At 40.6% G+C, this 27408-nt stretch overlaps 1 protein-coding gene and 1 long non-coding RNA gene across 2 annotated transcripts in view; one reads left to right on the top strand and one right to left on the bottom strand.

Moving 5' to 3' along the window:
* SESN3 (sestrin 3) overlaps positions 1-9005 on the bottom strand; it is a 74465-nt gene extending 65460 nt beyond the window's left edge. The window contains exon 1 of the mRNA XM_082627836.1: positions 8571-9005. Within this exon, the coding sequence (XP_082483962.1) occupies positions 8571-8648 (78 nt within the window). The 5' untranslated portion in view covers positions 8649-9005. The remainder of the gene's footprint in view (positions 1-8570) is intronic.
* On the top strand, positions 7859-26749 carry LOC309807893. The gene is made up of 4 exons (XR_014294690.1): positions 7859-8286; positions 10434-10515; positions 21730-21783; positions 26284-26749. It is a non-coding gene; the product is annotated as an uncharacterized lncRNA (long non-coding RNA).
* The last annotated feature ends 659 nt before the right edge of the window (positions 26750-27408 follow it).

The raw sequence follows: 27408 nt of genomic DNA, 5'->3' as shown, positions 1-27408 counted from the left end.
GACAAATCTTGGAAAGTGAGAAAAGAGTTGTCATTTTCTTAGCTAGATTATACTGTATTCAACATAAATGTACTGCCAATATTTGCTAAAAATAAACTTTCCATTAACCTGATCCAATAAGAGGCGACCTAGTAGGGGAAAGATATATATAAATTTTAATTATAATTCAACATGCAAAGTGCAATAAATGCAGTATACTTGACTAGCATGGCAGTCCAGAAAACAGAAGAAAAAAAACATTTGAAGATTAGGACTTTTTAGAGGTGTCAAAGGTGTTAAGAAAAATTTTGAACAACAGAAATTCTACATGTTAACTGTAGGCTTAGATGGTATAGGATAGATTTTTCAAATAGTTTATACATCTACTCATACATTTAACATAACTGTTAACACAATACACGACTAAATGTTTTGGCTTGGCAACGTATGTACTGTGTATTGTGAATTCCACCTCCTCCCTCTATCCCCACTCCTACCACAGTGATGTCTAATGGACAGGTCAGCTACTGGTAGTCATTTGTAGGTCTCAGAAGATGTAGTCAGATAGATCCTTATGCCCATGCCTTCAACACCACACTGAATTACAGGTAGTTGTTGGCTGCCATAGCTTTGTGTACAGGGTAACACCCCCTCTCCCAACCCCACACACACACACACACACACACACACACACACACACACACACACACACAGTGGAAAATGCCCTATACCTTAGAGGGCTGCAATATTTAGGGACTTCCACATTCAGAGCTGTCCTATCTCCTGTCCACAGTAGTGGTTTTCTTGTTCTTTATTGAAACAATCTAGTTATCAGTAGTCTACATTGATACTCCTCTTTCTTCTGATTCTTGTCCCTTCTTCTGTTGCTTCTCCCACACTTCTCAGCTTTCAAGAAAAAAAGGCTAACCTTGCTACTCAGGGCCTTTCTTTCCTTTTCAGCCAAGAACCAACCAATTAGAGCACAATGGACATAATCTTTGGATCTGACCATTCTTTAGTTGTTGCATAGTAAGTACTAAGGAGAGCATTCCTTTAGAGCCAAAGAGCTTTGTTTTTGTCCATCCCCGGTAAAGGGATGCTCACAAAACTTACAGAAAGATATCTCTAGCTAGTCTAAGTCTTACTACAGCTCTTACTCCACTTATTGGGTTACATCCCAATAAATCCATCATTAAGTCAAAAATATCCTAGGTCAAAATGCATTTAATACACCTAGCCTACCTTAAATGTGCTCAGAACAATTACATTAGCCTACAGTTGGGCAAAATCAGCTAACACAAAGCCTACTTTATAATAAAGTGTTGAATACATCATGGAATTTATTGTATACTGTACTGAAGGTGAAAAACAGAATGGTTGTATGTGTCTGGAATGGTTGTAAGTGAATTGGCTGTTTACCTTCATGATCACATGGCAGACCAGGAGCTCCACTTGCTACTGCTGCCCAGCATCACAAGAGAGCATCATAAAGCATATCACTGGCCCAGGAAAAGATCAAAATTCAAAGATACAGTTTCTACTGAAAGCCTATCACCTTTGCACCACCATAAAGTCAAAAAATTGTAAGTCCTCAATCAAGGACCATCTGTATTGTGGTGCTAGATAAGCTTCTAAGATGTCACTGAAAGGTGCTAGGCAGCATCTGCAAGTGATCCCCACATAGAACAGAGATGACTGGGTTGGGTTTATCTACATTTTCTGCCAGTGATATTAGCCTTTTATTTCCCCCATAGACACTCTAGAGAATTACATGTATATGCAACATACACTGCTGTCAGGATCTCTGGCTCAGCAGTTCTCAAATGTTTTGGTCTTGGAACTCCAAAGAGGACCTCCTCTTGAGGTCCCCAAAGAGCTTCTGTTTATGTGTGCGGTATAACTGTCAATATTTACTATTGGATTTAGTGTAGAAGTTAAAACAGAAAATTTTTAATGTCTATTAATTCACTTAAAATAATAACAAATCCACTACATGTTATCATGGCACATGTTTTTTTATAAAAAATAATTTTATTTTTCAAAACAAAAGAAACAGAAGAGATTTACATTTTTGTAAATCTCTTCAATGTCTGTTTAATGTAAGACAGCTGGATTTCATATCCGCTTCTGTATTCAATTTGTTGTGATAGTTTTTTTTTTTTTTTTTTCTTTTTTTTTTTTTTCTTTTTGCGGTATGCGGGCCTCTCACTGTTGTGGCCTCTCCCGTTGCGGAGCACAGGCTCCGGATGCGCAGGCCCAGCGGCCGTGGCTCACGGGCCCAGCCGCTCTGCGGCATATGGGATCCTCCCAGACCGGGGCACGAACCCGTATCCCCTGCATCGGCAGGCGGACTCTCAACCACTGCGCCACCAGGGAGGCCCTGTGATAGGTTTTGATTGAAGGTATGGAAGGAAAATCTGGCTTCACACAGATATTTAGTTGGACAATGCAAGAGATAATTGTGAATATTCTGCTTTGATACTACACCAAAACTTGACAAGTAGAGCTTCTGAAAGGTGGGTCACAATGTGGAATCTGAAGCCCAATCAGGAAACTTAACTTTCTATATTATATTAAAATTCATTTGTCTATGTTGTATTTTGAATGGATTTTTCACCCATGCATGATTTTGATAAACAGTTTCTCAAAAATGAGTCAAGTGATTCTGAAAATTCAAGGAAAACAACTGACAATATTCATTGGCAGTGGTAGAAAGAATGGTCAGATGGCAAAGATTATGTCCATCGTGCTCTGATTGGTTGGTTCTGAGCTGAAAAGGCAAGAAAGGCTCTGAGTAGCAATGTCTTCATGCATTGGTCATTTAAAAGATACTGGCTCATTGAGTCATGCAGATCTTCCAAACGTTGACACATTTTGTAATATAATATACTATAAAAAAAATCACACCCATTAATCACGCTTGCTCTCAAAAGGAGAACCTTTAAGAACTGGGAAGCTTTCAGGCTAATGGTGACAGATATACATTTTCCAAAATTCGAATTATTCCTTGAAAGCTTGAATTTTATCACTGGCAATAAATACTGTCAGTGTTTTTCCTTAAATTTTCAGGGTCACATTACTCAATCTTAAGAAAATTGTTATCAAATACCCAAGTTTGACAAACCAAAGTTTGCCTAACAGGTGTTCTTTTAAGTAAAAATGGGGTTCATTTTAAAAATGGCTAGTTTAGCCTGCAACTAAAACAACTGCACAGATTCTTTCCCTAGAGACAACCAGATTACTATGCAGTAGAATCACATAGTATACTTCTCATCACTCAAGGGTCAGGATTTAACAAAATTTAACAGTGATTATTGTTTGTTGCCACTACCTTGAGTTACACTAAGGGGCCAGCACAGTTTTACCTCCACTGCTTTTGCACAGTGAAAAAAGAAATAAAGTCTTGTATGATCATGAAAATGGTTTTGACCTCCCAGGCCCGCTGAAATGGTCTTGGATACTCCCAGGGTCTGAAGATCATATTTGAGAACTGTGCTTTACCTTGTTAAAGAATTAACCAAACTACTGTTAAGAGATAATAAAAATAGTCAAGCTAACTCTTCTCCTTCCCCACCAGTTGATCTGCAATAATGTGTCAAAGAGTGGCTAAAAGTCACATTTCCAACTAATATTACCTGGAGAGTTTTAGGTGCCTATAGGCATTCCACAGATGCTTAAGCTGGGGGGTGGGGGGGATAGATATTCCCTGATGGCCTCAATACTACAGGGGACAATTTGAATGTAGTTTTTAGCTTATTACAGAGGCGGTATTAAGAATTAAATGGACTTCATACTAGTTGTATGACAGAGTCCATGCCTTTAAAATTTTCTCAGTTTATGAGAATCAACTGATAATGTGAAAGCACTGTAAAAATTGTGAAGATCTACCCAAACATAAGTTATAACCCAGTCCCTTCAAAGGGGAAAAAGAGGATGAAGAGATCAGGAGAAAAAGATTGAGACATGTTTTTACTTCCAAGCTCTTCTCCTAAATTAAAATAATTAAACATTCTTTGCTTTACCCTAGATTTGCCCCAACTTCTATTAAGCACAATCATCCTTAACTCTTAGTCTTTTCAAACTTAATACCAATATCCTTCATCTGCTGAGGTGTCCAAAAGGCAATTTTATTTTATTGAATTATTTGAAACGTCAAAATCAATGCATTGGATTACTATTTAAGGAGGGGGAGGGGTAGAATATGCAAATAAAAATCAGTATGTTGATCACTCTAATTAAAAGCATAATATCTTTATCTCTCACTTACAGGCAATAATTAGACAAGACAGAAAAGTGAAGACTAACCAAATTACTCTGTATGTATTGAAATATATTGCCACAACATACAAAAGACCTATTCTAGGAATAGGGAAAATACATAGACTTGTCTTTCTTATATTTGTAGTTGTACTTTATGGCTTACAAAGTACTTTAACACATATTACCTCTCTCTAGCTATGCAGCAACCTGCAAGGCAAGTAGAAATGATGTACATTTTACAGAGAAAACTAGGCTGCAAGAAGTTAACTAACTTGCCCAAAATTCAAAGACCTATCAAAGACCTAATGATGAGCATATCTTGTGACTCCCAGTATCACTACATTTGCAGTTATATTTTAGCAGTTTATTTATTTGGTGGTGGGGAGGTTATAGAAGCAGTAGAATCCCTTTACAAATGAAACCTTACATTGAATCTGAACTATGAAACACATAAATACACAAAAGCATTTTTATAAGTGTTTTAGTTATAAATGAACAATTACTGATAAGTTTTTCTCACAAGTGAAAATTGAACATGAGTAGATATGCACAGGAAGGAAGTTTTTTTAAAGGCCAGTGCCTTCATAATCAATGACAATCTTTCTGATCAATGTCTTATTAACAAAAATGTTCAAATATATGTACAAAGGGAGCAGAATAAATTTTAATTCAAGGCCTGCACAAGAATAATCTTGTAACAAAAGATTTTTGGGTGGTTGTATTTTTAAATTATAATTTTTAAAAGTACTTAAAATTTAATCCAACTCAAGTACTTTTGAACACTGAAGCATCTTAGGGCTCCGTAAAAAGCAGTCTGAAAACCACTGCATAATGGCTTGCTGTCATAAATTCACTGCTTGGTCTCTGTCTAGTTCATTTTCAGAAAAAACTAAATAAAAAAACTAATTTTGACAATCAAAAATATGTACATAAGAAACCTGATTAACCAAAGAAAAATACAGCTACTCATCCACAGTCAAAGCAATACCATTCTTCTGGTTGAACCATATAAAACTGCTATTAACTGACAAGTTTGACTATAAAAATGAGGTTCATATGGCTTAAAGTAATATTTCCCATTTTATTTTCCCAGTCTCTTTCATCAAAAAGTTGTCAAAATAAGCGATCATATAAGCAAAGGTGAAAAAGTGCAATATCCAACAAAGATAAATCACTGGAACTACCTAAACATATTAAGAATTATAAAATGGTAAATCCTCAAACAAAGTGCAGAGTTTTATTCACTTCAGTAGCACTAACTGCTCAATACTCAAAATACATTGTAATATGCACCCTTTTATTTATTGGAAGACGAGTGGACTGAGAGTTACCTACCTTTCTTAATGCAGTTTGGCACTCCACTTTGAAATTTATCTAGTTGTCAGTGGAATTTCTTCAAGTAAAATGTATTACACTTCACAACTCATTAACTTTTCCAAAGTAAATAGAAACATTTCCTCTTTTATTAAAACCTTTATTGAACTATTTTTGATAACAGAGCAAGTTAGAATACGTAAGAGTTATAGATTTGAGGAGAGTTTTGTTTGTTCATTTCTTTCCCTATGTGGTTTACCTCTCCATTCTTTCTACTGACCTAAGGTTACCAAATTAGGTATATTTAATACGTGAAGAAGTCTCTTTTTTTTGGAAGACGCTGAATCAAAATTATGAAGGTACTTCTAAGAATAAATGTAACTCTCATACAATATACAATTAAATTTTCAGATGTTGGGTTGAACCAAATTATTTTCTTTGAAGGTGAATCCAGTTCTTTTTGAAGTTCCCCCCAAATTCAATACATTGCATAAATTAGGCCACTTAGAGAAAAAGGTGTCATGCCACATAAATAAAGGTAACACTTCCCCCATCATTAATGAGGATTATAACAGCAAAGAGTAATTCACACTGGATGTGCATGATTTTCATTCTTCCATCATGAACTGCACTGAACTAAAATTCAAAATGCTGCGACTCACATGGTTATTACTGAACACTTTATTAAGTGAAAAACACAAGATAAATCCAGAGAATCCCATTTTGAGCGTTATAGATGAATTTTGCTTAGAGTTATATACTTTCTATCAAAAAGAAAACCATTTATTAGAAAACTCTTACATGCTATTTTTAGAATGATGAAGAACTTAAAATGCTAAACACTTGATATCTTTTAAGAGCACTTAAGGCACTCTTAAAAAGCTACAAATGTTTGCCAAGTCATGCCATAACTGGCTCAAACAATCCCATTTCCATCTAAAGTTATTTCATGCAGCATGAATCAATATTAAATACCTTGGAGTTACTAAAAACTGGGAATTAGCAGAGGTGTGCATAGCAATTATAAGATATGAAAATGGTGAATATCCATTTTCCATATACTACCTCTGTCTTTTAATAATAGCTAGAAATGAGGATGTTCCTTCTAGGTAAATAGAAATAGTTTCTTAAAAGCTAAGAGAAAGATATAAAGATGTCTTGAAAGCTAGCAAAGGGTCATGGATCCACAGCCATGGTTCTCTCAAAAGAAAAATAGATTTTGAAACTTAATACTACCTCCAAAAATTTAATTAGTCCACCAAATTGCCAGAGCCATTAAAAAAAAATCCAAGTCAATACAGCTCGTTTTTCCCTTATTCAGTTAAAAAAAAATTAGCTGTTTTTTTTAAACCAGGCTTTAGTTTAATCAAACATGTCTCAACAACACTTTTTTTTCATGTTAAAGACATAACATCACTTTTAAAGTTGGAAAATCATCACCATCATTTTTTAAAAAGCTAAGTTCAGATGCCATCTGGCCCAGAAGTGAAAGAGTTAACATTCAACTAAGCTGCTCTGCGCTTCTGATCCATTACATTTCTCACGAGCTGCCCTACAATGAGCTGAGCAAGTATCAACTGTAATTTGATCCCAGAGTTTATGGAAAAAAATAACTGCACATACTCAACATGCACATTTAATAAAAATCTGTTTCAAGAAAAACATATCCGATAAACACAATTTAAGGCATATTTCACTGTTTGATTAACTTCAAGTATGCAACCCCTTTGCTTTCTTCGTGCTCTCAAATAAAATGGGGGGGCGGGGGGGAAGCAGCAGCCCTACTGCAGGGAAAAGAGGCTTGAAAAACAACTTTGATTGGCACTTGGCCTGACCCACAGAGGAAGAAAAACAGTTTTTGGACAAAGCGCAAATATTTGAGCTTGCTTACTTACATGCTTTCTTTCTTTCTTTCTTTTTTTAATATATAAAGAACAATCCCAATTGAACTGTATTTAGAGAAATTGACTAAAAACGGTGCCGTATTCATCTTAGTCTTTCAGTCCCGACGCATTTGCACAGCTCAGCAATTTTAATTCATTTGTACTGGACAAACAGAAGCACCTCAACTACTGTTTCCACTTAATGAAATGTAAAAATAGAGTCTCGAGAAGAATAAACTGATTATAATATTACCCAGTGGCGGCTGTTAAAGTCTGATTAAAAGCTTTTCTCGGTCTAAAACGACATCTTTTCACAGCCCCCTCACCCCACCCCCTTAACGGAGCGACTAAGCCAAGTAAGCTAAACAATACTGGAGTAAACTTTCTGTCACTCTGGGAAGCAATAAGCTGATTGTGCGTCTGATTTTTCTGGAGCAACACCGGGGGGGCTGGGGATGAGTAAGTGCTAAAAAGGGATAACTCACGTCCACCTCAGTCTCCACCTCCCCCAACCCCAGCTTGAGAAACTGTAACGTCGAATAGCATTTCCCATGGGCATAAAGTTCAAGCTGCTTTACCAGTTCCTTTCAGGATCGAACTGCAGCCACAAGACGACCATCCAAAGAATGTAAAAAGGGAGTGTTCGGGGAAAGCGTGCAAGGAAGGCAGAAGCAACCGAATAAACAAAAACAACACCCGCAAGAGTTAGGCACAGCAGAGAGGGAGCCAGGTTCCTCTGGACCAGACCAGGCAGTTCTGATTTCACACCGACCTCCATCAAGAGCACTGGGAGGAGGATCGAACAGGTCCGTCCCTCCCTCCGCCCTGGGAGCAGGCCGGGGGTGGCAAGGTAAGGAGGTGAACGGAAGAACAGACCACAGGCCCCCCCGCCACCCCCGCGCCCCCAAATCCCCAACCCCTAGGGACTAGCGTCTGTCCCGGCAGAGATCAAAAGCAGCAGCAGGCTAAACCCTCCACTCTCAACCCATGCCCCCTTTATGGGTCTCGGCGCAGGGAAGGTGCCCCGGGATCCCTTCGAGCCTTGCTCCAAGAGTGCGCCCCGGGGCCGAGCAGCCCCAGCCGCGGCCGGCAGGAAGCGCCCTTTTCGGGCCGGACCCCAGGCCGAGCCCGTACCTTCCGCAGTACTTTCCGGCAGTTGGTACAGAGCAGGTAGTTGGCGGCGGACGACGGGCTGCTGCTGCCCCGGTTCATCGTGGCTGCGGGCACCGAGGGCGAGGGCGAGGGCGAGGGCGAGGGCGGGCGGCGGGCTGGGGCCGGGCTGTCACTGCGGCCGCCCGCGCAGCTGAGGGGCCGGACCGTCCCCCAGCCGCCGGCCGCGCTTCAGCCTCAGCGTCCTCCGGGTGGGATGTCGGGATGGGAGGCGACGCCCCGAAAGCGAACGGCTGCCCGAAGCGATCACCGCGGCGGCTGTCGAAGCGACGGCGGAGACGGTGGCGGCTGCTCCTCACCGGCCCGTTGTTCCACCCGCCCCCATTCTCCAGACCCCCGCCCCCGCCAGGCTAGGACGAGCAGCCGCCACCGCTGCCGCCGCCGCCGCCGCCGCCGCCGCCGCCGCCGCAGCAGCAGCGCCTCAGTGCGGCCCCGCCCCCGCCTCCCCACCACCTTCACCACCTCCACGCTCGGGCACCGCCCCCTCCCGCCAATCGGACCGCTCCAGCCACGCCCCCCGGGCGCTAGCCCACAGCCAATGAGCAACTAGAGCCCGGCTGGGAGCTGCACCGGCCAATCAGAGAGGCCGAAGACGCCTTGAATCTCTGGGCAAGTTAAGTTTGTCTCCGAGGCTCCGAACTGAAGGGAGATGGCGGGTTAGTTAGGTAGTGGGGTGGGAGGGAATACAGTGTGCTGCTCCACCAGTAGGAGGAAGAGGGTGTGTCATATGCAAATAACCCCGTGAAGCCCAGCCCCTCCCCTAAGACAAGGCACAGCCCCTGGTCTAGATCTCTGCAGAAATGGTGAGGGAATGAGATAAATAACTGGGAGCTAGAGCTCGCTAGTGGGTCTAAGACTGAGCTAAATATTTCCTGATTTCTTGAGAAAGAGGGTGGGGGTGGGGGTGGGGGGAGCTGAAACGTTCTTACCGTCAGGGCAGTGGTTAGGCTTTCTCTTAACCAAAATCTTAGCTTAGCTGTAAAGAAGACTGCAATCACGTAGCACTTTGCATCCAAGGATCTCAAAGAACTTTATGCATCATTTATCGTGAGCCCTGTTTTGCAAAAGACCAGTTACCTGAGGCTTCGGCAGCGGGTAGGGGATAGATGTTTAAGTATATTTGCACCATTAATCAAGTTAGAGGGAAGAAAAGACACAAAACCTGTGGGTGAGTGGTTTCCTCTTCCATCTAAAGCTAAAGCCCCTTCTCGCAGTCTCTCAGCAACGAAAATTCCTTTATTTGTCCAACACGGAAAGGCCAAAGAGACAGGGTTGTCTTCCACCCAAAAGTCCTTCTGAGGCAGCTGGTTAGATAAACGCAGAGCATGGAGCTCTGCCTGGGAGCGAAGGTTCAGAGAACAAATTGCCATTTAAAACTGTTGGGCTGGACCTGCCTCTTCCGAAGCTAAAAATGGATGTAGGATTTTGGCGTTCACGCTCTGGGGAGAGAAGGCAGATGCAATTGGGGAAAGCTCAGGCTGGCAGGGGGTGGGGGACAGGAGAGTGGGGGAGCCAGGTCTCCCGAGGAGCTAGCAGCGCGCATGCTAGTCGAATGCTGTTTCCCGACGCGAGACGCCCCGAAACCTGCTCCCCAGTGAGAACAAAGGCAGGCTCCGAGCGAGAACCTGATTGGTGCCCGGTCCTCACCGGTGTCCTCCGGACCCCGGAGATAACTTGCTCTGCCCACTGGCGCGCAGCTCCGTGCGCACTGGCGCCCCAGCTCCCCACCCGGCCTTGGCCGGGACCACATAGGACTGTGCGTTATGACATCACCTGTTTTTGCTGTTGAGAACACGATCGGTATTCTCTGCTTCTCTTTTTTTAAAGGTCTCTGGTGTACGAGGATTTGTGAAGGCCTGCAGTTGGCAGAATGAATCTGTGGAGATGGTTTAAAAGAACGGTTTCACTGGTTTGCATTTCTTTATTTTCTTCCCTTTCTTCTTAAAAAACTACCCTGGTTTCCTTAGGGATTCAGTGTAGTGTTGTGATGCAAAATCAGAAAGGTACACTTGGAGGAGCTAGCAAGTTTAGCATATCAAAGCTATTAGACCAAATTGTGTGGTTAAAACTGCCAATCTCCTCATTTTTCGACAGCTGCCTCCTCTGTCCCTTTTAGAGACCAACAGGCATAAACCAAGTCTACACAAGGAACAAAGGAAATGGAAATCTGCCAGTGTCAGGTTTAAATAGATTAAAATAGACTGGAAACCCCCCAAAGGGTCTAAGTTATGTGGTTGGGTAAATGTGTTGATCCATTTAACTAGGGATAGCTAAAGTTCTCTTGGTGCTGTGCAGATTTATAGAGCCTAGAATAGCAATGGCATGGGAAAGGTGTATAACATGCAGTTAGAAGAAACTGTAAAACAAGAAGATTCAGCAAAGGGAGAAATTACTATGTATACTTCAACGCAGAGAACCAAGAAATCCAGGGAGAAAGGAAGTCTCAGTTGTCCTAAGAACTGAAACACATAGGTGTCCCCATTTAGTGGTAAATATCTTGAGTTATATTCCTGGCTTGTAAAGCAGATTTTATGTGAATACATTTTAAAGGAAAGGAGAAATTGAAGGATGAAGTGAATTTTTGTGCAGAGACTGAGTTTTCTCAAACAGTATTTTAACTTCAAATTATTTTCTATCATATACTTTTTATATCCTTTCCTTCTATTTAATAACTAAAATTCTTTCACAGTGAAGTCCTTTAAGTTCTTCCATAACTAAATCTCTCAAGAGGGAGGCCAAGAGAGGCCAGCCCTATACAGTTATACCCTCTAACAAAGATTGCTAAAAGGAGGTTTTAGAGGAATCTCTTCATTGATCCATGGTCATGTACATGTATGTGACCAAATGATGGCCCTCTCCACCAAATCCTCCAAACTGTTATAACATTGTCTATACTGTCATTTATTTGGCAGTCAACCATGTACTGCACTGTAACATTTCTTCTATTGAACCACGATATATGTGTCTGTGTCCCACCCCTGAAATCTCCAGCCCAGTAACTCATTCTCAATACACAATGATCACCCTTTCTTCTGGTTCTCACACCCTCAATCCCATCAGCCTTCTTCTCCCCTCTCACGGTAATGTTCAACTTCTGGACCCTTCCTTTCTCTTCCATTCCTCACCTGACCTCCCTTTCTTTCCCAGCTAGCCTGGATACCAGAAGGAGACTGTAACTTAGAGAATAAGTGACTTGCAAATCCTGGATCGCATTGTTAGTTAAGAGGGAAGGAAACAAAAGCCCATTCTTTGAACTTTGTACAGAGCAAGGAAAAACTCCGCCCCTTTTGTTGTCTGGTTGATCTAAAACAAGAAAGAACTTTAGGAAAGTAAGATCTGGGTGAAAATTAACAACCAATGTGGAGCACTACTTCTTAATTTTTTAATTACAAAATGAGAATGACACTTCATTAAACATTTTACATCATTTAAAAATAGTTTTTGCTTGTTTTGAACTATTTTTTTTTAATGTGACTTTTTTTTCCTAGTTGTGCATAAAATCACATGGCTTGGATGTACCGTAAACTATTTAACCATTACTCCACTATGGAACATGTAGGTTGTTTCCAGTTTCTCATGATTATAAATAATGCTCTGATAAGCTTCCTCATGTATAAGTTTCTGGCAGCATCTTTTATTCCTAGATATGGAATTTCTAACCTAAAGGATATGAATATGTTTTAAGGCTTTTGATGCAATTTGCTAAAATATTTTGTGGAAAGGTTTAACCAATTTGCAACCAACTCACAGTGAACAAGAGCACAGGGGAGAGAATCATTTGAAAGCACAAATCTGATCTGTTGTCCTCCTACGGAAGGCCAGTCAATAGTCCACTTACCTCTACTTCGAATGCCCTCCATCTCTTTCTCTTTGAAAGATCTCGCAGTAGAAATAAGCACTTGCCAAAGCATCCAGAGTGCTTTCCTATACCTCTTCCTTAGCATCAAGCTCAATACTGAAATGATTGGTTCAAATTCTACGTTCTCATTAGACTGGTGAACCCCTTAAGGGCAGGGATGGACTACATTCACTTATTCACTCCCAACTCCTAGCTCAACCAACTTTAAGAGAAATGCTTAAAAAATCTTGGAGAAAATAAGGAGTTTTCACTCTGACTTTCCTCAGTACACCATAAGTTCTTCTAGAACATCACTTTTGAATCTCTAATAACAGCTACAGGAACTTATAAAAGGATCCCAATACATATTTGTGAATTGAATGGCTCAAAACAACTATTGTTGCAAAGCAGAGATTGGATTCGTGTCCTTATCTGTCACCAATTCCTTCTCTGACATTGTACATAATGATCATAACTGGGACTTGCTATCTCTTTTATAAAATGAAACTTCTTACCACAAACCAAGGGTGTAGGGAGGGAGGGCTGAGGCACATTTTTATGCTCGGCGCTTTTGAAAGAAGATACCCTGTTAGTAACGTGCTGTGACCTTTGGACTTGAAACTGTTTACTTCTCTAGATATTCTCATTCTACTGACCTAAGAACGGGCCCCTTTATAGTTCCTAAATAAGGATTCGATTGAAAAAAATCAATTACTAAAGATATTTTTTAAATTCCATTTCTTGAGACAATAGGTCATTTTCTAACTTTTTGCCTCCTCAGACTTCTTTTTCTTTTCCCTGGGGGCACCCAGAGTCTTTGGATTTCAGGGAAAGTACTGCATTATTTACAAATTTGCAAATACTGTAATTTGTTTTGTGCACAAAGGAATTTGTACTTCACACAATTATAAATTGATTGCTCCCTTTGAGCTGTTAATTAGATTCCCGGGGCCCAAGACCAGTACTACTCCAAAGGAGAAATTAAGAGGATCTGATCCAAAAAGGCCACTGCTTGAGTGCCCATTCCCATCCCACCCCCTCTATCGCCCACCTCCACCGAGAAAATTATTCTTACTAAAGCTCATTTTTCAAAGAACAAATATTCCACCAACATCCAACATTTTGTGGGCTTTCTCTTCTAACTTCCTATTTCAGAGTTTCCTGCATTTAACCCCATGTAAAGCAGACTGCAAAGGCGAGCGAGGCCCTCAGATGTGGGTTTGTTGTTGTTTGTTTGGCCTGCAAGATGTTAGCCAGCACGGTGCTTTTTAAACATTGAATTACTTTAAATATTTATAATTTAGGAGACTTTGCCCCCCTCCCCAAATCTAGATTTCTGGCGTCTCTTGAAAATTTGTCAGATCTGATCACACTGGACTCATACTGCCACATGGCAACCATCTGCTGGAACCAAGTACCTGCTATTTGGGTTTGGACATGCACTTTCTAGTTTACCAACATCTCTGTCACTCTTTTGGGCTCTATTTTGCCACTTTATTTACATTATCTTCTTGATCTTTGTAAGGATTCGCCACCTCTATAAACTTTCTCCAGCACCTAAATACCTAAATTACTGATCTGCTGACTGTCCCTCTTAACTTTATTATAGAATATGAATTGAAAAGAAACTTGTCATCTCTTGGCTATAGCAAACGTTGAGGAAAGGGGTCAGATGTAAAGATTATCATGATATGTAAATCAACTATACTTCAATAAAAAAATATATTAAAAAAAAGGAATATCATGATGGATAGCTAGGTACCCTGACATGTGTGTGTGTGTGTGGGGTGTGTGTGTGTGTACACAATGGGAAGGACAGTTGTTTAAGAAGGGACTATTATGTCCTTTACATTCTTCACCCCACTCCTTAATCTAAGTCTGCCCGCATCCCCATTCTAATTGTAGCTTTAGGAGAAAGGGAAGGGGAATGTGGCAATAGTAGAAGGACCATGAAAGTGTTTTCTTTGATGGGCATTATCACACGGAGACTAAGAGCCTGGGCTCTGGAGTCAGATATGGATTTGAGCACTGACTTCGCCCCTTACTAGATATATGACCTTGGGCAAGTTACTTACTGTCTTTAGGCTTCAGTTTCCTTATCTGTAAGACTGAGTTATAATGCTACCTCCTCAAAGAGTGATTGTGAAGATTGAATGAGATTAATGCACTGTAGTGTTCAGCAAGGTGACTAGAACATTGCAAGCCCTCAGAAAATGTTTGCTGCTAGCTGCCACAATACAAAGGATGTTACGTTCTCTACATACTGTGTGACCTTGGTCTAGTTACTTAACTTTTCTATGTCTCGATTTTTGTCATCTGAAAAGAGGATATTAATATTAGCTTAGTCATAGAGTTTTTTTGAGGATTAAATGAGCTATATGTAAAGCACTGTAAAACAATGCCTAGCATATAAGAAATGCTATGTAAATATTTACTATTATTATATACTGTGGTCAGGAGATCTTTTTTGTTTCTTTTTTTTTTTTTTTTCTGTGAAGATCTTTGGTTTTCAAGGTACTTCTCAAAAGATAATGTAGGGTAGTAGAAATAGCAATGGGCAGAAAGTCAGAGGATCCAGGGTTTAGTTCAGTAGTGCTGCAAACGATGTGATTTTGGGTCTCAGTTTTCTTATCTATTAAATGTGGAAGGGTGATTAAGTAGGGTCAGGGCCAAATCCAGATTGTAGGAAAATTGAAGCTTATATAACGTGGGGACCTTCCTTAATAAAATAATATAAAACTATGGATGCAAAATTATTTATGAAAGCAAATACTTATTTAAAATCATCAATAGAATCAATAAACTTTAAAAAGTTGAAAATACTATAAACATCATAAAATCCAAATAAATAACAAATCTCTATTAATTAACTACCTGACACAACCCTGTATTACTTTTTTCCCTACATATTTTGGGCTGTATATTTTGATTTCCTCTTCATGTGACAATGATTTTTGAAATGTTATCTTCTATGGAGAAAATAGAAAAGTAATTCAATTTTTTTCTCTAGTCTAGTGCCCTAGGATAGTTATGCATCATGAAATGTCCTCCAGCCTATATCTTTGTGATCTGATGCATGTGAATTGGCCCGGTGGGTGACAGAAATATTCCTAGAACCCATTCGTACGTTGGGACAACTCAAAACAACAACCACACACTGAAATGACTTTGATCTTGCTCTCTCTATATAACCCACCAAACCCAAGCTAAAGGTGTCTGCATCTTAACTTTCCCTTAGCCAGAATAACAAAAATACACATGGCTTCCCAATTCTTCCAGCATGAAGGAGAGTTTGAAAGAGGTAACTTGAGTGAAAAGAGACCGTGGTCTTTACCAATAATGGTTAAAATAGCTTGCTTTTGAAATTTAATTAAGAATATGACCACGTGAACACATTGCTCTGGCCTCTCCAAGGGCCTTGGAAGGGGCCAGTTCTAGTGATGGACACTAAAGTTTAAATTTTATTAAATTTGTGGTTAATCCGTGTCTGAGAATTGCAAAGACCTTTCCAAGCTCTAAAATTCTGTGACTTTCTTTTGTCTTAGGATTTCCATGAGAATCTAGTGCAAGCAGGATTAGTAGGATAGGAGAAGTAGGAGAATTTCTGCAAGTAAGCAGGGAGAAAGTAAAAGCAGCTCTAGTCTCAAAAATCCCCAAAGTTGCCTTGGTTTTCCTTTGTTCCCTTATTTCTTCTGTGAGTCTGTTCATCTCCTTGATAATCTAAATTCACTCTCCCCAGTTCTCAATACCCTTCTTTCAGATGTACATAGAGAAATAATTTTATATATTTTAAGGAAAGATCATCGTGAAATATGCTGGCTGTCTGGGCGTTAGAAAGGAAAGTGGGTGAATAACACAAAAATCCACATGAGAGTGAAGGAGTTTGGGAGTACAATCCAATTAATAAGAGCACAGAAGAGTTATAATTTTTAGACTCAGGTATCTTAGATGACACAGTATTCTATTGTGAAGGATTTGCAGGAAATCAACATGTAGAACTGAGGTGGGATTGAAGGGACCCTTGGAAGGAAACAGTCTATACTTCAACTTTCAGACCTTCTGAAAGTGACAATTACATACAGACTTGGAGCATCTTCAGGGATGAGTCTTATTCATCTGAGTATTTCAAGTACTTGGAACCTAAGAGGAGGTGCTTGAAAAAGCTTGTTGAAATGGTTGGATGTATTAGAGTTTGTTAACTGGAAAGCAAGTACACATATTTTTACCAAATAAAGTTCCCAAGTTGTCTTAAAACTGTAAAATGATTTTCATGCAAAGGTAAAATTTGCCTTGTTAGCAAGAAGCAACTTTCAACAATTATATAAATGTAACAAACACAGCAATTTCAAAGATAAAATGTTGGCATTCCCACATGAGCTGCAAGCTTGGAATCACAATAGCATCTTATAAGATTCTGGAAGGCTGCAACTTTGGAAGAGTATGCTGTGAAATACATGCTGTACAGATAGTCTTTAATTTGCTCATTTATTTATTGGACCCTCAGCAAGTAGTAAGTTCTGGCGACAAAAAATAACAAAAGATAAGTTTATAATCTAACAGTGAGACTGGGGTATAATCTCTGCATTGGTGTAGAAGATAAATAGAAAATGGAGAATAGAGGGTAAGAGAATTATTAGCAAAGAACTCAGAAAGCTCCTTTGAGCATTTATGCCTGTAACTGGATGCCTTAGTGGTAATGATGGAGACACATGATGCAGAATTCTTGCTGTGTCTCCATGCAATTTACAATGTCAACAGGAGGATAGGATTAACCCTTATAAATACTAGAGAACAATACAGAAGAGTATATAATGAAATCACCTTTTAATTCCATGTTCATTACTCAATTCATTCCTGCAGTCACACATTAATTTCCTCAACATATGTCTGTGGAGTACTTACCATGTGCCAGGCTCTTGGCTAGCCATGGAGATAAAGTGATAAACATGAGAGTCAGGGTCTTACAGAACAGATAATCTAGCAGAGAAGATGGACTTCAAACAAGTAATGCCAATATGTAATGAGTATTATAGTAGGGAAAACACAGGAAGGGAACATAGAGCAGGGGAATCTAACCTGGTCCAGGCCTCCCTGAGGAAGTAAAATGGAAACCCAAGTGGCGGGGTGTCCACTGTTTCTGACAGTAACTCCCCCATATTCCATCCAGTAGGTCCTTTCCATCTGCAACTCTCATCTAGTTGTTTCAATTCTCCTTTTAATATAGTTCCTGTTCCAGTTATAAAACTCCTATGAATCCTGACTTCTTACAGTACAGTAGACAAACTTTTATGCTGGAAGCAATCCCTCCTTTCTTTTTCTAAGAGGCACTATCCCTATTTAACTTATTTTTCCAGATTAAAGAATATCATTTAACATCATTATTTCACACTTGACATTTCTCACTCAGGCCATCAACTGTGATGAGTTCCATCCGTGCACGTGCAAGTTAAATGTAGGCACCATTTCTAAGAGGTACATCCATTTTATCTCTCTTAAGACTCTAAAGTATTTGAAGGTAATCCTCATATCTCTAACCTATTTTCTCTAATCCCCACAACATCCATGGTAATGATACTATAATCATAATAGATATAGTGATAGAAGCAACCACTATCACTTACTGAATGCTTACTATGTACCAGTCATTTTGCAATATCCTATATACATTATCTTACCTAATATTTATAAGATGCCTATGAAATGGTTATTATTATCTCCATTTTTCAAATGATTTATAGGGATTAAAAGTTTGGTCAAAGTCACAGTTATTCCAAGACATTTGAGATTTGAACCCGGATTTGCTTGATGCCGGTGTTTATAGTATTATTCAATCCTGCCTTGGCATTGTACATTCAGAATATTGTAAATATTCTTTGAACTAATTCTCTGTGATAGGTTACCAAACTGTGAGGTCCACTGACTTAGATCTCCCAACATCCACCAAATATAGTGTGGGCACCTCCAGTAGTTGGATTCCTACTGAGCTCTATGCTATGGGAGTAGGAAAAGAAATACGCATTATTCCCTATTCTAATATTTTATTGCCCACTGGCATGTTACTCTAAAATAAAACTAAATGATCCTGGGATGTGAAAAATACTTTTGTTGACACTCTAAGTTGAAATGCCAAATGTTTTGATATATAAGTCTGATGATTCCTAGGCACTTGGTTAATCATGAAGGTAAAGTGATGGATGTAATGGAGATAAAGTTGAGGGAGGGGGAGAGGAAAGAAGTTGCCATTTCTCCTCTTACATGCTGTATCAAGGATGGTCCGGGTCCATTGCGATATTGGTTGAGATTAGCTCCTCTAAGAAAGAAGATGAATGAACTGGTTTCCACATAATCTGCCAGCGAACTAGAGATATTTATCTCAACCTGTCCCATCCAGATTCTCCTCTAAGGAAACCTTTCTGCTTGTGGCCTCATTCTACACAGTGGTGCTCTATACTGTGTGTTTGCCCCTTGTCTCAGATGAGTGGACCAAGCGGTAGATGCTTGCTGGAAGGCAGACATTCTGTGACCTGGCCAGCCATCTGGATGGACTAGCTTAAAATGATGATCTGGGCCGATCAGTTGCCTTTCTGGGAAATTCAGCAATTGGAAACTAAGGCACCAGGCCAGCTGGCAGCTAAGTCGGATTGTGAGAGGATGCCATGAACCATATGGACGCTAAAACTACAAAGGGGCAGAACAGATAGAGAGTAAAGGTTGAGGAAGCTGGTTGGGAAAGAAGCATAGAGAAAATGCACAGAAAGAAGGCGAAGACACTAAGACACTGGTATTTAGAGGTGCCTTTGATCCTGGGTGTTTCCAGTTCTGGTCCCTGCTATGTATCCCTATAACCGCCCCTACCCCTATCTGAATCTCCTTCCACCACTAATTTTGTGAAGTAACTTGAGTGTGCTTGTTTCTTTCAATCAAAAGAGACTAAAACCATCTTCCTTCCCTTACCTGTCAAGCACTTACAAATATGAAGTATTACTCTTAGTTCTCATTAGTAAATGGATGTGAAAAGTCAGACATTCAAAAGAAAGAACTGGAATGCGCTGAGCCAGAAAACCACATTTTGATTTTTGCACACAGAAAATTTTTACGTTTCATTAAGCATACATTTCATCAAGAAAGTCTGCTCTCAAACTTTTTAGAACGTTTTGTGTTCCCAGTTGGAGAATGGAGATCAGTAATCTATTAGCCGAACTGCTTCTCTCCAAGTTTAATGTCAAAGTGATTCTAATGTGTCTGCGTGAGCAACTGCCTGTGAAGAAAACTTTGAGAGACAAAAGGCTTTCTCTCTTTCCACTCTTTATCCTTCATTCAGACCTCATGCCTGCTGGCCCAGTTTAATGATTTTCTAGAGTTTTTGAACCAAAAAGATTTTTTTAAAAAGTAAAAACAGAAATCAAAGTTAAATGTCCTTGAATGTTTCCAAGAACTAAGTAGTTAGTCAAGAAAAAGATAAAGTGAATGAGGGCAGCTTTGTGTCAGTTTGCAGGTTAAAGATCACTGTGGTGGTCTTTATGAAATACAAAGGGGACCAGGCATATAAATATGAACAGGTATAAATGCTTTACTTTGACTCAACTTGCCAGGTGAGGAACATGCCTCAACAAGTGATCTGTTTCCTTAGGGCCAATCACTAGCCTTGGAGGAGCTCAACTCAGCTAACCAGAATAGATCTGGAATATTCTTGGTTTCCATTCCTGTGCCTCACGTGCCTTGTCTCTGCAGGAGCCGCTGCTTTTTCTTCCCTTTCTAAGTCTCTCTCTTTCTCTCTCTCCCCTCCTTCCTCCCTTCCTTCCCTCTCCCCTCACCTCTTTCCCTCTTTCTCCCTCTTCCACCCTCCCTTCCCCCCTTCCTCCTCCTCCTCCTCCTCCTCCTCCTCCTTCTTCTTCTTCCCTTTCCCCTTCTCCTTATCTCTCTCTCTCTCATTTATATTGGGCTTATTCTGAGCTCAGCCACCCTGGAACCCATTCTCTATCTTGTAGGTAAAATAGTTCTTAGGATTTGCTAAGACCTTGGAAAATAAAGGAGGTACTTCACCTGACCAGCAAGGATTGTTTTTGCCACACCTTTGGAAACTTTGTGGATGGGAAATTAAAGGAAGTGGTGCTTCTCCCTGGGCCATACTAGAAGGGTTGTGGTCGTGTTGGACTTGCTGTTGATGCAATAACTCTACAGTTATTTCTGTATACTCAAGGCTTGTCACTTTGCATTTTCTGTTTCTTCAAGAAGACATGAACACCTAGAAAGTCACATGTCTATGGGGAATTGGAATGCTGAGAAATGGAAATATATTACACAAGTGGAACTTAAGCTGTGACCTGAAATGTATTACCTAAGAACTTTGTACGGGTGAAATTTTTTCTATCTCGGTATTGTATAATCAAGTCGCTGTTCAAAAACTCTTCAAATTTCATTTTTTAGTACTTAGGTTGTAGTTTTTGTTTTGTTTTGTTTTGTTTTGCAGTACGTGGGCCTCTCACTGCTGTGGCCTCTCCAGACGCGCAGGCTCAGCGGCCATGGCTCACGGGCCCAGCCGCTCCACGGCATGTGGGATCTTCCCGGACTGGGGCACAAACCCGTGTCCCCTGCATCGGCAGGCGGACTCTCCACCACTGTGCCACCAGGGAAGCCCTGTTTTTTTGTGTGTGTGTGTGGCACGCAGGCCTCTCACTGCTGTGGCCTCTCCCGTTGTGGAGCACAGGCTCCGGACACGCAGGCTCAGCGGCCATGGCTCACGGGCCCAGCCGCTCTGTGACATATGGGATCTTCCCGGACCGGGGCACGAACCTGTGTCCCCTGCATCGGCAGGCGGACCCTCAACCACTGCACCACCAGGGAAGCCCCTTTGTAGGGTTTTTTGAGGATTAAATGAAAAAATTTATGTAAAGTGCATAGAACAGTGTTCCTCCTATTATGAGCACTCAGTAAATGTTAGCTATTATTATTTAAAATTTTTTTCATACAACAATAATATATTTGTTTAGTAGCAATTGAAATTTACTTGAATTTTAATGTTTTGGGTTCCCTGATGCCATTTACCACTGTTTGTTTTGATTTAAAAGGGCCTCAAGTACTTGATAACATGCAAGGTTGATCATCAAAGCATCTTTATTGCACTTGTGTTCGCAAAGTACATTTTGGTCTTCTTTTAGTTAGTCTGTTCAATCACATTACAAGATAGAGAATTCTGTGTCAGAGAGCCTGTGAGAAAATGAAGAACCTAAGTGTCTGGAGAAATTAAATGAGCACAATGTAACCCCCATTCTAACCTCTCTCTAGATGAAGATGAAGAAGGACCATCTTCTCTGGGACTTGGGCTCTCATGTGCATTAGGTGAGTGTATGCGTCCACACACATGGATATATGCCTTTATGTGTCCTGCTCTCAACAAATTCTTTTTTTTTTTTGGCCATGCCTCACAGCTTCCAGGATCTTAGTTCCTCATAGTTCCTCGACCAGGGATTGAACTGGAGCCCCCTGCTTTTGGAAGCACAGTGGAGTCCTAACCACTGGACTGCCAGGGAATTCCCAACAAAATCTTTTTTGCTAAGCTAGAGATAGTGAGTCATAATCATTCCTTAAGTTTTTTTTTAATTATTTCTTTATTTTTGGCTGCATTGGGTCTTCATTGCTGCACACGGGCTTTCTCCTGTTGTGTCAAGCAGGGGCTATTCTTCGTTCTGGTGTGTGGGCTTCTTCCTCATTGCAGTGGCTTCTCTTGTGGAGCACAGGCTCTAGGTGCGCAGGCTTCAGTAGTTGCAGTGCATGGGCTCAGTAGTTGTGGTGCACGGGTTTAGTTGCTCCATGGCATGTGGGATCTTCCTGGTCCAGGGATCGAACCCGTGTCACCTGCACTGGCAGGAGGATTCTTAACCACTGCACCACCAGGGAAATCCCATTCCTTAAGCTTTTAACTGAAGAACTGCAGTTTGCCAGTTAATGAACAGGACGTATTATCCCCATTTAAGAGTTGGAGTCCTAAGATAGAGTGCCTTGGCTCTTGCCATCAAGAACTTTGCCTACTAGCCAATAGCTGATGATTCTCAGTTTTACTCTACAGGAGGTAACTACCTTTAGGGAGATGGACAAAATCACAAAAGATAATATACCTCATGTATTCTGTATGACTCTAGAAGAACCTAACCATACTATAAATAGGTCTGTTTTTTTTTAAATATAGGTCTGGGCTGAGAGGGTCTTCTGGGAGGTGTAATGGGCAGGATATATAAAGCATGGACCAAACCATGGATTCTTTCCTCTTTGCCTTTTACAATTGCCCTCTGTTTATAGAAACTATTTATGAGTCTGCCTTGGTCATCAGGCAAAATGCCTTATTTATTTCATGGCTGTTTACAAAACCAAGGGCCCAGGCTACAGGATATTTATACTGTTGTCTATCATAGCATTCACTGGGGGAAGAGATAAGCGATTCATCTGACAAAAATATTGCGGCTTGCAGATTCTGAGTGTACGAGAAAGAAATCACCGCATTAACACCTCATAAGACAATGATTTTGTTCTCTTGAACAAATGATGTAACTCATTTAGGTTGATTTCGCCTTCCTCAGATGTCATGAACATAATTTTTGCTTTTTCACTATAGTTCTTAGTTGCTTGTGCAGTGATATCTCAGGTACAAAGGGCCTGAAGCAAAGTCTGAGTTGGATCCTCCTGAGAACATCAAGAAGATTTTCTCCCCTTTTTCAAGGAACTAAGGAGTAGATTTAGCCAGACAAGGGTAAGGTTCTGGATGTGGAGGGTAACAAGCAGCAGTAAGATTTTTCTAGGTGGAAAAAGCAAAGGGAAGGCAGATGCTTGGGTGTGTTTGTGGCCTAATTTCTGTAGCCCTGGAGCTGCCCAAAGTATCTTCAGAGTGAAGACCAACCATCTGAGCCCCGAGACAGGACAACGACCTGGGGGTGAAGAGTGGCTCTAGCTCCACCTGCCAGCTCCGTGCCCCCCTCAGCTTGGTTCTATTTGCTCTTTATCTTCGGGGCTTCATTGACATCATTCTACCCTATTTCAGAGTGAGATTAGGTGAATTCCTCAGAGCCCATGGATCCCAGTGACATGTTAGCTACACCAACTTTGTGTCACCTCTGCTTCTCCAGAAGCAGATTCAACAAGATCACATGATTTTTCAGAGCCTTTTAATGTCTCTTGCCTTTGGCGTGTCACTTATCTGACCTACTTCCAACTTTTCATGTTCCAATCTCCCATCCCTTTTATTTCATCTAACTCTTTCCCATATCATCAGCCCTACTTTCTGCTCCCTTCTCACTAGAGCAAACTGCCAACCCCGGTACCTTTGCTCTCTTGTTCACATTCCCCTCAAAAGTCACCCAAAGTATCCAGGAAGCAAGGGAGAAGAGCTTAAACTATTTTTGCAGTGGAAAGCCTAGAGATGACTTACCTAAGCATGGCCTATTTGCTGCTTGATGTGGTTCATGCTCTGGCCAGGGGGAAGGTATAGTGGGATTTTGCGCAGGCACACTTTGGCCATTCTGTGTTTTGTGCTGCCCGTACTGAGTCAGCTATTGTTGAAACAAATGAAGGCAAGTATCCTTGAGGAACAGTGATGGAGGCGTGGGTGACATTCATGTAGATAATAACCTTTCAGATTAGCTCTGGTCCTGCCCATGAACAGAATCTCAACCCCAGCCAAATCCTTCCAAAAGCAAAGACCATGTTTGTGGTAGACTGTAAGCTCCCTGAGGACACACATCTCTGTCTGAGTTCTTTTCATTCATGTATCCCAGGTGCACAGAATGGAGCCTGTCCCATTGTAGGTGCCTGATAAGTCTTTGTTAATTTGAATTCCCGCCCGATGGAATTGTTACTCTAGTACCGCATTTCAGCAAGGCTCTTCTCCACCAAATAGCACAATATCAAACAGGTATGGCAGAGTCGATTTTAATATGCTAATTAACATACACAAGGGGAAAAAAAGATCGTTGTAAATACCATGGGCTTTGAATGAACGTGAGCTTCTGAGGGCTGTAAATGTATTTCAGAGAACAGGACAAAAATGGAGTAGAAATATACTAAATTTTAAGGAGCATCTTGAACATGAAGGGTAGCTGATAAAGAGAAAATTAAGCTTTTTAATTATAGAAATGTGAAATTGATAAAGAGTTCCCTGTTTATCTGAAACACCAAGTTTTCCTAGGACCTTAATATTATTATTCCTAAAAAGCAGGGGTCGAGGGGGCTTTAGACTAGATAAAATTCCCTCCAATTCTAAAAAGTTGAGACTATAATTATAAATCATCAAAAAATATAAAAAATAAATAAAACTGATGTCTTTATTCTCTCTTTTGGGAATGAGTGTAGCCCTAGAACAAAAAATCTTAACCTGAAGTGTATGGTTGTACTTCCTTGTATATTTGAATTCCCTAAAACCATGCATAAAAATTTTATATATGTGCATTTTTTCCCCTGACGAACAAGGATCCATAGTTTTCATCAAATTTCCAAGGTAGTTTGAGACCCCAAAACCTTATAAGCCACTGGATTATAACATTTTAGATTGTCTCCTTATAAGGCTTGAAATAACACTTTCTATGTGTCAGGCATTATGCTAAACACTTATATGTCTTACCTCATTTAACCGTAACTTCACAAGACTGCTGCTTTTCTGAGAAGTTAACTTTCTCAAAGTCTTACAGCTGATAACTGGTGAAGCTGGGACACCCACCCAGGCTGAACCAGAATGCCATGCTTTTATTCATTACATAGAACTACCTTCTTTTTGGGAGACAGAACATTTTCCCCAAACCAGAGCCTTTTCAGTCTTAGCCATTATTTTCCCTGTAATTCATCTTTTATATTTATTTAAGAACGGCTTTCTAAGCACCCTAAACCCTTTATACACCCAGGGAGCATTTCTCTGTGGAACTAGCTTTCTAAAGCACTGAAGCAACCCTCTCCAGACCACTCACCTCTGTTCTGTTTTTTTCCATTGTACAACCAGGCTGCTGTAAGCATAATTTTGTCTTAACTCTCTATTCAAAACTCAGGTCTGGCCACGTGGCACTAATGGACAACCCATACATTTGGAGAGACTCCAAGAAATCCATCCCAAGCACTGAATGGTCCTGGCCCTGTTCCAGAATTTCACTAACCTTCCACAAATTGTGATTCCAGACACGTTCTTACCTTGGCCCCCAGGATAATGGAAGCCACAAAAGAGACAGAAATTAAAATGTCAGCCCAGCTGGGCCCACAGCAATTACAATGGAACCCATTGCCTCTTCGATCACCTGAGTGCACCACATCTGTGCCTCCTGCAGAAGGGATAGCAAAATAATCCAGAGCAGTTATTTTAGATGTCTCTTTAACTCAGTGTTAACACAGTTGCTACTTAACAACAGCAACTAAGATTTTAATAAGCGACAGGAAAATTTTTAAAAACAAGGTGAGAAGCAGAGATCAGAATTCTGATGAGCTTTGTAATTCAGCAACCACTGCCATCACTCAAAACCTAAATAACCTGAAATACATGATCAAGGCTGGAGCAGCAAGTAAAAGAAAGTGTTGTTATTCTCTGCCTGAGAAAAGGGTATCACCCAAACCTTTTCACCTACTGCAGATTCTGAAAGACGAGTAGTATGCCATGTCACTATGGACAGAGAAAAGGATGTCCACAGCCAAGGTGACATCTGAGAGGTCATATACTTTGTGGGATCATGATAGAAGTTCAAAACATCAACCTGAGAAAAATAAGTGAAACTGATGACTAAGTGGGAAGTATGGGTGGCACAAGGGATTAAATGGTGTGGGAATCAAGACATTGCTAATCTCCTCACTTCCTCCTTTTTTTATTCTTGATAGACCCAGCCACTGATAGGAGCTGCTGATTTCACGTGAAGTGATCTGTTGCTTTTTGTGCTCTGAAGGTGAAGATTTCCAATATCTGTGATGTTACATCCATGAGTTCTTCCAGCTTTGAAACTGAGCGCTCCAAGCAAGAAGATCCCTTTTCTTCTGCTGCTATGCCAGGGAAACATTGAGATTACTTCAGCCAAAATAACATTTCTGCCAGTTGACATCCTAACTCAGAGAGGCAGCTAGTCGTGTTAACAAAGAAAACGACGTTTGGTCATAAAGGAGTGTGATGAAACTTTCGCTTTATCGTTTTCTATCTCAATACAACAATATGGAGACGAGTTATTTTCTTAAAGTACTTGTCACCTGCTTTGTGATTGTTGTGTTACTTGGCTGCCTTCTCTGCGAGATTATAGGCTTCATGAGGACAGTTTTCCTTCTCATTGTATCCTCAATACAGTAACAATATTTTTTTTGAAGAAATGAATAAAGAGAGTCAACGCAGAAAAAGTCTTCTAGTCTGTGTCATAGGAATAGTGAAATCTTTTTAGGTTAGTAAAATGTGGGTTGAATTGCTCAGGAATTTTTAATAACCAGTGTTTGTCAGCTGAATTTATATTATGGGCAAATGTAATATTGAATGCAGTTATAAGTTCTGGAATAGGGACAAGTGTTCAGGCCATGGTGGCTAAGTGCTGTTTTTGTCCTCCAGCTCTTATTTTTCTTTCAGGTAACTCTTAGCCAGTGTTTGTCTAGGAAATTTCCCCCTCCTTCACCCTCAGTCCCATCTTATTCTCCTCCCCCAGGTACACTGGGTCCTACACTGGTAGGTGATCCTCTGTGTACCAGAGAAGCATTTTCCTGGGGCCACTGGGCTTTGTTCAGCCACAGTTCCAGCTGGTCCTGTCAGAGGAGCGTGTCCTTTCTTTGCTTTGGGGAGAAGTGAGCTGGAGCTGTGTGTGGAGTCTCTACACTGAAGCCAACAGAGGAGAAAGTGGGGAGTGGGGAGATAAAGGGAAAGAGGGTGGGAGAGAGAGGGTCCTGATGACATACATCATTAGAGGCAATAAATCGCCCACAACTTAACTTTTTTCTGTCATTTGCCACAAAAATAACTCTAACTGGTCCAGA

Source organism: Mesoplodon mirus (genome assembly GCF_964341445.2).
Source record: "Mesoplodon mirus genome assembly, chromosome: 7".
Taxonomy (NCBI): domain Eukaryota; kingdom Metazoa; phylum Chordata; class Mammalia; order Artiodactyla; family Ziphiidae; genus Mesoplodon; species Mesoplodon mirus.
This window is presented reverse-complemented; position numbering and strand designations above follow the sequence as displayed.